General features: G+C 43.9%; 1 protein-coding gene across 14 annotated transcripts in view; it reads left to right on the top strand.

The window, feature by feature from the left end:
* Rbms3 (RNA binding motif single stranded interacting protein 3) overlaps positions 1-13,013 on the top strand; it is a 1,349,634-nt gene that overhangs the window by 793,239 nt on the left and 543,382 nt on the right. For all 14 annotated transcript variants that reach the window (XM_031343072.1, XM_031343074.1, XM_031343069.1 and 11 more), the window contains one exon: positions 1,311-1,468. In XM_031343072.1, the coding sequence (XP_031198932.1) occupies positions 1,311-1,468 (158 nt within the window). The remainder of the gene's footprint in view (positions 1-1,310; positions 1,469-13,013) is intronic.

Genomic DNA, 13,013 nt, shown 5'->3' with positions numbered 1-13,013 from the left:
CAACAGCCATGTCTGCAGCAGCTTGGTCTAGCTGCACATATCGACATATGACTTCATCAGAGGTTCTCAGGACCTGGTCACTCACAGCGGCCATGTCTGCAGCAGCTCACTAAGGTCCTTAACAGACCCCTGACCAAGAGAGCTATCATATCTTGTTCATGTTCGTGAGATGGCTGTTCTTTAGAGAGATTAAGTCTCCATCTAAAGGTCACCCAGCCCATTTAGATAGGCAGCATGAACCCAACCAGGCAGTCTGTGTAATTTGAGATCTGGAGATGGCCTGCGGGAAGAGGGATAGAATAAAAAAATTAGTGATATATTTACTAATTCTGATCCTTATAAGTGTAATTACCTTTATGTCACACATCCCAAGCTTTGTGTAGCTGTTTTATTATTTCAATTTTGACATAGAATGTTTTGACTGATTAAAATAGTGGAGAAGCCTAAAATGAAGAGAAGCCCCAGCATGGTCAAAGCTTATCAGGCAGCACCTCAAATGCAAAGAATAGCTGCCATGAGAATTCAGTGGACAGAGGCTGCTTGCTAATAAACCTCCCACAGCAAACAGGACAGTCATAATGCATGAATCCTCCTGTTCAGAGCCCGGTCTCTAGGGCCGGATACTTCCCATCAGTTATGATCTTTTGAAGCAGGTCTTGATGGAACACAGCTTAAGAGTGGAAAAAGGAGCTGAGACAGATATATTTGCTCCATCCCTCACTCACTCGCCCATTCATAGGCCCAGAATGCCTAGAAAGGTTGCCACACACTTACAACTGTGCTCTACCACCAGAGTGGGAAAGCGGCAGGCAGAAGCTTCTTTGGAGAAAGGGAGTAAGCCAAAGAGTAGGGAAGATAAAGATGTCTGCTGCTAGAAGCAAGGCAGAGAGCCGGAAGGGAACCATCTTAGTGCAGCAGGGAAGAGGGTGGCATGCTAATTTAGAGGCATAGGAGAACCAGTCTGGTGAGGGACAAAATCAAAGCTGAGGGTGTCAGCCGAGAGTGCCTGCTAGCTCATTGTCTGCCATGCATGGGTGTGCTGATCCACATGTCGGGCCAGAGGAGGGGAAAAGCGAGTGATGTTGATGTTCTCAGAATGGCATGGAACATGGTATCAGTGTGTGTGTGTGTGTGTGTGTGTGTGCATATGTGTAGTGTCTGTGTGTGTGTGCATGAACGTACATGCGTGTGTTTGAGAGGGCAAGCAGCTTGTGTTACCTTTCGTGAATGCTGCTGGCCTGTGACTAGGCCCTGGCTTCTGTTTGTCCAGTAACAGTTTGGTTTGTTTGTTTTTTTATTTCTGTTTGCAGCAGTCCTATGCACCCGCTCCCCACCCCATGGCTCCTCCCAGCCCAGGCACAAACAGCAGCAGCACCAGTGGCGGGGAGCAGTTGAGTAAGACAAACCTATACATTCGAGGACTTCCACCAGGCACTACTGACCAGGACCTCATCAAGCTATGTCAACCGTAAGTGTCCTGAGGCTCCCTGGGCCTGTTCTGATGCACATATCAATTGTGGGGACACCCCAGGGGCTGCTGCAGCCACTGCAGACTCAATGAGGAAGCTTCTTTTGCATAAGTGTGTGTGGGGAGAGGTAAATTCGGGGACTTGCTCCAGCTTCCTCAGGGACTGGGGTTTGGTGCATGGCTGTGGAGATGGGTTTCTAACAGATGGCCTGGGAATTGGAGCTGAGTCCTGTGTATTGACCCTGGAAGTCAGAGAGTGACAAAACAGATGTGTTCTTCACTGACAAAGCTGGAGACAGGGGTTGGTGATGGATGACTATGGTCATGGACGGAGGCACATTGGAGAGAGGTGTCAATAATGCAGGTGATTGCAGGATGCCATCCTGCCTGGGCACCAAAGTTTTCTAGCCACACTTGGTAAATGCAGGTTTAACCAGGACCAGATAATTGGCCCTTTAATTTCCCTAGAAGTAGCTATTCTTAAGCCTTCTGACTCTATTTCCTATCCAAGCCAAGAACCCTCTGATGGAGTCCTGGATTTCCCAAGATAGATAGAAATAATTGAGTTTTCCTACCAAAATATTTTCAATTTCTTATCTATAAGCACACTTATTAGTATTACTCCCTTGTCTGTGCAAATATGTTAACTCTACATGGGCTTACCCAACAAATAAACTCAGTAACAAATCATGAATTAAGAACTACAGGCTGGTGTTTTTAGATTTCCTTCCTATTATTTTCAAAATAGCATTGATCTAGAGATCTATGATTTGATTGTCCCACACTATTTTTAAATTTGGTAGAAGCCTACTGCTCAGTTGCTTTCTTTTTCCTTTGTAAACCGCTTGCTATTTATTCTGTAAGGTTTCCAACTTCTAAACCATCAGAAGGAGAAAACATGACAGGCAGTATTTATTTGCCTTCGTTATGAATTGAAAAGCTGAGAGTTCATATCAAGACAACAGATAATGGCAGACAGACATAAACAAACATCCAAAAAGTCATAACAAGATAATCAGTTAATAAAACAATAGGTGGGTTTAGATAAACACACCCTGTTGCTACTGTCTGCTTGACTTGTCCAAGATGTAGTATGGAATTGTGCAGGAAAAAAACATTTACTTAGGAAACTTTATCTTTAGTTTTCTAATGTTAAAACTACCACAGTGGAGGCATATGAACATTTGTTAATTTTTATTTTACGAAATACACAGGGGTTGAAAATCAGAAGGTAAATAGCTTGTAAAGATCTGTAATATTTTGGAAAGCAAGGTCTTTGAAAATATGGAAATTGTTGTCTTTATGGTTAGGTGTGTAGATACATTCTGTTTTCATTAGATCATAGTTGAGTCATATGCATAAGGCACATTTTCCGGGTATTTTGTACAGATTCTGGTTGTTCTATGTGAACCATGGTGTTCTGAGTCGGAGAGACTCTGCTTCACTGGGTCTGGAGAGGAAATCAAGAGGTGAACATTTCCCATAGGCCCTCTCATGTAGCAGATGCTTGCGGGTCATCTGTAGAACTCTTCTCTCATGGACACATGAGAACCACTGGCTGCTCTGGTCCAAAGCTTCACTGTGCTGATGTGGACAAGCAGGGGTGTCCACCTGGACTGCCTCGGGCCTGGTGTGGCCATTTCCGTTTTCTCCTGGCGAAGAGTGAGCTGAAGACTGGGGTTGCAGCTCAGTTGGTCAAGCGCTTCGCTTTACAAGTGTGAAGAGCTAAGTTGCCCTGACCTTGAACCCTTGTAAAAGACCAGGAATGGTGGTGCACACTTGAGAATCCAGCTCTAGGTAGGTCGAAACAAGAGGATCCCCAGGGCCAGACAGCCTAGGATGATACCGGAGCTTAACTTTCTGGTCTCCATACAGATGCATACAGGTGTGAACATGTACCATACAACAAATATACATATGCACATATGAGCATGTACATATAGACCCCATAACACTCCCTCCACTCAAACATATAAAAGTGGGTGGAGTTTTACTTCTCTAGATTTTTCTTTGTAGTATTTGGGATGCTCCGAAACTGCCTCTAACAATGAATCAGAACCCATTGTTCAATATTCTAGACTTCTGGGAGAACTCTGCCACAGGTTTGGTGGCTTGGACTCGGCCGTGGTTGGGAATGTGTATGGTGTAGGAACTGGCAAAGCCCTTACATGAGAGCTTTCTGGAGCTTTTATTTTACTGAAGAGCTAGTTTGTGGACATGTCACCGTGGCCACAGCAGAGCACAGATCTCTGTCAACTTCCATCTCTGTAAAGCATTGCCTGTTATTTTAGAAATGGGAAGTATTACCTGAGGCCCATGTTGGCTGGAAAGACATGGTGGTCAGGAGTGTTCAGAAGCATAGAAATCTTGCCAATGTTTCTATATTTGAGAAGTTGCAAGGACATTACAGATGCAGAAAGCAATGGTTGGCCATATGCACTAGTAGTTGCTGGCTAATAAGACTTAGCCAACGGACAGGTTAGTGTAAAAACATTTTTGAGTTCACTAGTCACTGAAGTGATTATGACCTGCTATTAATTGCTTGTAATATTTTCCTTATAGAATCTTAGAGAATAGTTATGAATACTCAGCATAGTAGAAGGAATTGTGTACGAAGATATCTGGCTCCCTGCCCTATCCCCTGGGTGAGCCATCAGTGAAGTCTGTGTCCTGAGACAATTCAAAGAATGGATTTGAACCAAAGCTATTTACATTTCTTTAACTCTGAACGTCAGTGGTGAGGGCCTGTTTTGGAACTTGCCTTTGTCCACGCTGTGTCCCTTTCTCTTGTCTCCCTGTCCAACGTTGGCACAGTCTCAGTGGGGTGGCTAACCACTGTAAGAGCCACTGGCTGGGGTGTGCTTGCTAGGAGGCAGACTCAGCTCATTTGGAAGACCTTGTCCCCTCTTTTGCAGCCTTAGTTCCCCCACGGTGCATATTATTTGTATGTATCATTTTCAAATTTGACATTTCTATCAGGGATCCAACACTTTAAGATATGAAAAAAGGTATTTGCAAGATTTTTGTTTTCTGTTTTGATGCAGTGTCCCATGGATTCCAGGATGGCTTCAAATGCAATGCTTAGACCAAGGTGTTCATGAACTTCTCTGATACCCCTGCCTCTGCCTCCTACGTTCTGGGGTTGATTACAGGTGTGTGCCACCACACCTGGTTTATGTGGTGCCCGGTATCAAACCCAGGGCTTTAGGCTTGCTAGACAAATCTACTAGGCAGTATTCGCAGGGTTATACAGACATCCTGGGCACCCAGGTACCATGCTAATTCCTGTGAAGTTACAGGCACTTCTACAGTTAATACACCTCACGTGACCGGAAGTGTGATGATTACTAATATTGGTGATAATAAAATAATAGGAAACAGATACTCAAAAGCATTGAATTTTTGGGTATTGGGATATAGCCTCCATATGAATGGTAATATACAACAAGATGATGATATAAAATAATATAAATGCAATAGGCTTCAATGTGTAATATGAAAACAAATTTTTAATGACACCCCCTACCCCTCCCCTCGTACTCAGATGAGAAATAAAAATCACTGGGGAAGAGGTAAAGCTGAAGGATGATAATCAGGAAGGCAGATTTTTTTTTTTCTCTGAGGCATTCTCTAGTTAGAGCCCTATCTTAGATTAGTGCCTGGCTGTGCATGTTTAGTAAGAAACAGGACCTTTTGTATCTCTTTAGAAAGCTCAAAATTCTGACTCCTCTTCCCCAGGTTCTCAGTAAAGAACTCTTTAAAGACAGACATGGTCATGTATGCCTGTTATCTCAGCGCTTGGGAGGAGGAGGGAGAGGAATCAGAATCATCCTTGGCAACGTAGAAGGTGAATGCTAGGCTACACGACGCGAGACTGTTTAACAATAGTGACAATAGTAAAAAGAAAAGGCAATCAAGGCAAGATGTATTTACACAACACTTCTAGCGTGTTGGCGGTGACACTGTTTAGATAAAACCTTTGCCTTAACTCAGGTTTCTCCTACTGGGGAAAAACGTGTGGATTCAAGAAGCATTTGGCTTTAAATAAAAAGGTAGTCCTATATTCAGAGATGAAGCCTAACATGTCTTAGTTTATAACATGCCCTCAGACGTTCACCACTGAGGAGACAGCAATTAAGATCCTAAGGGCAAATCAATTTGGTGAAGAACAAAGGGAGGGGCATCCCAGGCAGAGGGAACTTCTTACCTGCAGGCTCCATGTCTGAAACCCTGCAAGAACAAGAGCTTGAAAAGGTCAACGTGGCCACAGCGAAGGGCAGCCAACCTCAGAACACGGTGAACCTGCAGCACAGAGGGGAACAAGACCTCTCTGTAGAGGAAGCCACAGAGTGGTCACAGACAATCTCATTTCAGTTTGAAACAAAGGTAACGTTAGCTGCAGAGTGAGGAGGAGGGCCATTGAGAACAGGTGTGACTAAAGAGGCAGTTGGAAGCAAGATCGACCGGCATCCACAGAAGGTGGGAGAATGAGTGTTGGATGGCCGCGTCTGGGAGGGAAGATGTACTGTGCACTTTTGTGCTGGTCCTAGGGGCTGGATTTAAGGTCCTGTATAACTGAGGTGAGGTAAGCTCTTTATGCCTGAGCTGTATTCCCAGCCACTTTGACTGTACTGAGCAGCTCTGTTTAGACTTCTTTGCAGCTATGTTACTTCTGCTGGCCTAGGACTCTGCCTGTCACCCAAGGGGCCTTGAATTTGCAATCCTACTGTCCCAGGCTCCAGAATAGCTGGGATTATAGACTGCACCACAATTGTATTCATATTTCTTTAAATTAAAAATCAAAGTAAAACAAGGCATGGAGAGTCCAGTAGCTTCAAAACAAACAAACAAAAGGACAGAAATCAGCACATATAAAAAAGTAAGTCCAACTCATTTACCTTTATTTAGTTCCTGTCTCAAATGGGCACACAACACCTTCTAAAACATCCAGTGGCTGCTACAGTGAAGGCACCCAAGGCAGACTCAGTGGAGACTGACAGAGAGAAAGGCTAATTAACAACAAGAGCTCTCAAACCCTGCTACACGTTCAAATTACCCAGTTAATCACACACACGCCGGTGGGGTGGGCTACCAGCAGATGATGATCATGGGTGAACACTTCAATCATGTGACCTCTGCTTATCGCAAGACGAGCAGTTCGGTGTGACACAAACCTCACTTACTAAGTTTGAGGAGGTTGCAGTGTTTTTTGGACTGAGTAAAAGTTAGGTGACGTAATGGGTTTTCAAGCCTTAAGTTAAAACTCCTCCTCAAAGAAATGGGCAACCTCCACTCCTTTTCCTGACACTCTGTCCCTGGCTCTGGCTGTCTCTGTCCCTGGCTCTGGCTGGCTGTCTCTGTCTCTGTCTGTCTCTGTCTCTGGCTGTCTCTGTCTGTCTCTATCTCTGTCTGTCTCTATCTCTGTCTGTCTCTGTCTTTGTCTGTCTTTGTCTCTGTCTCTGTCTTTGTCTCTGTCTCTGTCTCTGGCTGTCCCTGGCTCTGGCTGTTTCTGTCTCTGTCAGTCCCTGGCTCTGTCTGTCTCTGTCTCTGACTGTTTCTGTCTCTGTCTCTGTCTGTCCCTGGCTCTGTCTGTCCCTGGCTCTGTCTGTCTCTGTCTCTGTCTCTGTCTCTGGCTGTCTCTCATTTCTCTCTCTTCCCCTCTGTCCCATTTCTCCTTTCCTTCTTGTTTTCCTTTTGCATTTGTCAAACTGTCTGTCGCATTGCATAATGGACTTTCAGTGGAGCAGGCTGGACTAGACGGTCTATCTGCCTTAGAGCTACACCCCAGTCCTGCAGTTGTTTAACTTCTGTTGTATGATCACAGCCACACTTTAGAAACACACTGGAAAAGTAAAATTAAGCAATAATCATGATGGAATAATCATGAATGTATGTACAGTTTTTATGTCTCTCCTATCTTTTATCTATCCGTGCAAGCCGCTTATACATTTGAATTAGAACAACAATTTCAGGAAGGCTTGATCAAGAAGCAGGTGTGGTGAGGCACAGCTGCAATCCCAGCGCTTGAAAGGCTGAGACAGGAGGATCATCTGGAGTTCAAGGCTAGCATGGGCCACGTAGTGAGACCTTATCTTAAAATGAAAACCACAGAGAATAGCCCTAGACAGTTGTTGCCCAGTTGTGATCAGCTCATCCAGCCTTCACTGAAACATTCAGTGGATGGTTCTGCTGAGATGTGAGCAAGTTGCTTTTGAGAAGAGCCAGCTGTCTTGGCCTTCCCTTCTTCCAGCTCTCCTTGTTCAAGTTCCAATACCCTAAAATTGTCCCTTTACAAACAAGGCTGCGAATGTCACTTTCTCTTTTAACAAGAGAGGAGCTACGCCCATCTTGGAAAGCCAACAGAACAGAATGAGTGTGTGCTCAGAGCTGAAGGGTCTGGAGGAGCTAATTGCCTCGACTTTTACTCCGCCCCCTGATTTGTCCTCATACAGCGTGGAACACTGGACAGGAAGAGCAGCTCCCGGGCCATCCAGCTTCAGCGCAGAGTCCATTACACACGGTGTCAGACAGTTTTGACAAATGGGCTGACACAATCAAACCTCTTATCAATTTAAAAGAAACCCTGTCACAGTATCCGTCAAACTGCTGAGATACAACTAAAGAAAAACAAGGTGCTCCTGGTAACCGAGTAATAAGAGGAGGGGTGTGCCTGGACATTTCTTCCCTTCCTTTTGCCCATGTGTCATTGAAGATTTAAAAGTCCCTTCTATTAAGACGCAAGGAAATTTATTAGTCATTTTCTTCAGCGAGTCACACTCAAGTTACATAGCCACTTGTGAGGCACCATAAATCTGTGGTGGCAGATGTGGTGGAGGTAAGTTCTAGAATCTTTGAACCATGCTTGTGTCTTATAAAGGAGAGGACCCTAAAGACTCAGGCTGGGATCCTTGTATCTACCAGGCTCTGACAGTTGGCTCCATAGTCATTCATATTTTCCTTTAGGCACGATTAACAATCATCTCTTGTATGCTAGACATGCCATTTGATTAGTGCTTTGTGACTAATTGGCATTAATAATGCATTGTTATAATTATATATACTACTAAGGACATTAATGGTGGGACTAGGAAGATAATTCAGCCAGAGAAGTCCTGGCCATGCAAACATGAGGATCTGTTTTCAGTCGATCCCCATGCAAAATAGCCAGGCATGAAGGTGAGTCCTTGTAATGCCAGTACTGGGGAAGTACTAGAGTCAGGAGAATGCCTGGGACTTTCTGACTGGCCAGCCTAGCCTATTCAGTGAGATTCAGAATACTGAGACCTGCTGACTAAAAAAAAGGATGGACAAAGCTAAGGAATGGATACTTGAAGTTATCCTCTGGCTTCTATACTCATGTGCACACACATGGACCTACTCACACACACATGCAAATAAAAGAAAAATTATGTGAGGATCCCATGTTCTGCTAAGTCTGGAAATCATTTTGCATAATGCTCAGGATACCCCTCTGACACGGAAATCATTTCTGAGTAAATGAGTCACCGGATGCTCAGAAAGGCTAGGAAACGTGAACAAGTTCCAACAGACCTCAGAGTCAATGTCTGACTCTCGCTTCAAAGCCTTTATTCACAACATTCAAATCATCCATGCACTAAGAGCAGAATTTGTAGGTCCCTGGCTCCATTGGCTGATGTGAGAATTCCCAGGGAGCACCTGGAGACATCATGCAGGCTTCTGACTCAGGAAACATGGGATCAGCTTGGACATCAGAATTTATAAAAATGCACTCAAGTGATTCTAATGTTTCCTACAGCATATATTCCTGGGGTCAATAATGTCCACAGTAACCAGAAAACATTTTCTTTTCATTTTTGTCATAGATAATTTTTTGTGTGTTATATGCATGTGTGTGCACATGTATTTATATGTACAAGCATGTGCACATGGAGAAGCAAGAGGTTGATGTTGGGCACCTTCCTCTACACCTCTCTACCTTGTTTTTAGAGACAGGGTTTCTCCTTGAACCTGGAGCTTACTGTTCAGGATTAGCTAGCTGGACAGAGAGCCCCCAGAATGCTCCAGATGCCACCTTCTCTACCCTAGAATTTCAGGCAAGTGCTGTCTTACCTAGCTTTTTATGTGGGGGCTAGGCACATTCAGGTCTCCATGCTTGTAAGCAAGTGCATCGCGCCATGAGCCAGCTCCCCTGCGCAAAGTCTTCTGATTCCACCAAAGCTGTTAAGTTCCCAGGGGCTTTCCTTGCCAATGCATACTTAGTACAGTCCTATGTTCAAAGGGCTTGTGATTCTAAAAATAAATCACATTGTTCAGAAGCCTGGGGAGATACCAAATATCACAGTCTCATCATTTCCCATTGTTATTTGCACTACTTTGATGAGAAAAGCCTGTTTTTCTTTTTCTGCTTTGTTTTTGTTGCTGTTGTTTTGGATAGGGTTTCCTAGGTAGTCCAGGCTAGCTAGAGCTCACTGTGTAGCACATGGTGACCTCAAAATCATATCAGACCTCCTGCCTCCACCTCTGAAGTGCTAGGGCAGCAGGCATGAGCCACCAGCTCTGGCTCTGTTACATCTTTCTTCTTCTCTATTTGAATATGTCACTAAGTCACTCATAGCTGATAGTGAAGATCCTCTTTCCTGGTTAGCTTGAGTGAAGAAGGGAAAAATGGAAATGAGTGTTGAGAGCATGGTGGGGTGGCCCACAAAAGACCAGGGCACAGGAGGGTGTGGTCAATCCATTCTTGATGTGCTAAGTCAAAGACTGGGGCTTGGGAAGATGCAGAGCTACAGGCAGGTATCAGAGGGACCTTTAGTTTAAGGGCTGGAATGGGATGCGTTCCGGAGCATCCTGGCTTGTCATTTGCCCAGTGATTGCCAAGTTCACAAGGCGGTGAGTCCTTCTTAGACCTTGTCAAGTGTGTTAGATTCAGGAAACATTTTGGAAATACTTGGACAGAATAAACGGAATCATCTATGTCAAGAGGACACGTGGGCTAATGGAGAGAAGAATTAAGAGACATTCCTCAGCACTTGGCTCGGGCATCTAGAGAAAGTTGGGATCCGTTTATTAGAATGAGGATTGTGGAAATGGGAATTTGGGGGAGAAAGACATCAAAAGATCTTGTAGTCTTGTCAGTTTTAAGACTTGGTTAGGCAATTAAAAAATTCTGTGCCATCAGTTATTATAAATAAATATAAATAAATAAAAGAGAATGATCAGCAGTGGTCACATGACATAAATCAGTAATACAATATAAACTAGTTTTCGGTCAAAGGTATAGAATTGGAGTCCTAAAAATTATAATTGGCTTTTAAGCCCATCACACTGATGTGATGGTAATACAGTTCCTCATGGACATTAGGCAGCTTTCTGAGTATTTGGCATGTGAGTACATTATAGTACACATATAAAGTCAATTTTATAACTCATGCACAACTTCAGTTTATAAATGAAAAACAATGTACCAAATAAACTACATGATTTTCCTGAGATAAACTGCCTGGAACTGGCAAGCACAGGTTTATCTGTTTATTCGTTATTTATGTAAAGGGTCTCACGTAGCCCAGGCTGGCCTTTGATGTATAGCTGAGGTCGAGCTTGAGCTTCCAATCCTTCCTCTGCCCCACCCCCAAGTGCTAGGATTATGTGTGTCGGGGGGCATAGCATCCAGCTCATCGTAGAGTTAAAGAGCCTTAGGGAGCTGGCCACCAACGTATGAAGCTAGGACAGAAAATGGCCACACACCTCAGTGTTCTGTGGCTCAGAGAAGACAGAAGAGCAGTCTGCAAAGAGCTCATTAGCAATGTGGATGGAAGCCAGGAGAATACTATGTGATAGAAGTGCGGTCATGACCAGATCAACAGAGAAGTTACACTTTGGACTAGGGAGCAGCAGGCCTTCTGCAAATTGAGCCAAGGAAATCTTTTCAGAGTCAGGTGTTAAAAGCCTTTGGAGTAGGTCACTGCCTGACAGTCCTCTGAACAACAACAACAAAACAAAAAACAAAAAACAAACAAACAAACAAAACACAAAAAAACAAAAAAAAAAAACAAAAAAACCACTTGCCTCTCTTTTGTGCCTCAGCTACCCTTAACTCCTCCCATTTTCTAACAGTTCTGGTCTACCTCCTCAGCTCTATCCCTCCATGCCTCTTTCTCCATCCATGGCTCATTCTGCTCAAAGGGTCTCTGTGGCCTTTTCTCTCCTATCTCCCTCTTTCTCTGCGTCCTCCCATCCTGTCAATTTCCACTCCTTCCTCAACTGAGCTCTACGCTGTCGTTTCCATGTCCCCAGTTTCTAGCACATCGCCAGGTGTTTAAATGACAACGGGTACATATTTAATGGCTGATTGAGCCTGAGTTCATCGGTTCTATAAAAATGATTTTATTGGACGGGAGAAACTTGTAACAGGGTAGGCTCTGAGTTAACAGTAGGAAGTGTAGGTAATGACATTTTATGTTTGACAGCACATCCAGCATAGTTCTACTAGGGCGAATGAAGACAGATATGGAATGCGAATCTCTTTTACTGAGTAGATCTCAAGGAGTGTTTGGGAAGGAAGCCCCAGGGTACCCTGAGTCACATGCACTCAAAGAATCATATAAAGATCAATGACTTCCTCGCTCACTCAACTGTGACTGCCGAGACAAGAAATAACCATTTGTTCTGGCTGACACCACCAGGTTTCGGCTGTCAAAGCTCACCTTGCCTGTGCTCATGTTACAACCGATGCACAGTGGCGTGGATTCTTTGGAAGTTTCTGGAATGCCCTCAGCACTGCAGATTTCCGTCAGGTTCTCTTGGCAACCAGCGGTGTTGGGAGCAAGCCCTCAGAGAAAGTTGATGAAAGGACACACAACATGTCCTGTGCATCTGATGCACCAAAAATGGTACCCTTCTAAGTGAAACCTGGCAGCTCTGTGATCTACATTCATTGCTTCATTGGACTGCAACTAAATGACCCATGCGAAGCATTCTTTGAAACGGTTTTCACTTCTTACCTGTTAACATATTCATTTTCCTCTAATGCTGGTAACTCCGTGAGAAATACAAGTACTTTGTTTGATGTAGTATATAATGCCCCCTAGAATTTTATGCAGTAGATGTTGTTTTAGGTGGGGCTGGAGAGATGGGTCAGTGATTAAGAGCATTTGCTGTTCTTGCAAAACAAACTAACAAACAAAAAATATTCAGGTGCCAGGACATAGGTAGTGTCTTCACAACCATTGGTAACTCCTGTCCCAGGGCATCTGACACATCTTCTGATCTCTGCTGCTACTGTGTGCGTGCTGTCCATAAATTTGTTCAGGCAAACACACAAAAAATTAACTAACTAACAACTAACTATCTAACTAGATAGACACACAGACAGAGGAGTGAATAACGAATGAATGAATGAATGAATGAATGAATGAATGAATGAATAATCTTGAGATTTCTTGCTTAGGGTAGTTTTACTCACCCGTTTGTTTGGGTTGAGTCTCACAATATAGGCTAAGTTGACTGTGAATTTAATACACAACTTAGGCTGGCTTCCAACTTGCTATCCTCCTGCCTCAGGCCC

This window comes from Mastomys coucha, unplaced genomic scaffold (genome assembly GCF_008632895.1).
Source record: "Mastomys coucha isolate ucsf_1 unplaced genomic scaffold, UCSF_Mcou_1 pScaffold23, whole genome shotgun sequence".
NCBI lineage: Eukaryota > Metazoa > Chordata > Mammalia > Rodentia > Muridae > Mastomys > Mastomys coucha.
Note: the sequence above shows the minus strand (reverse complement) of the source record. Positions and strands in the feature narration are given on the sequence as shown.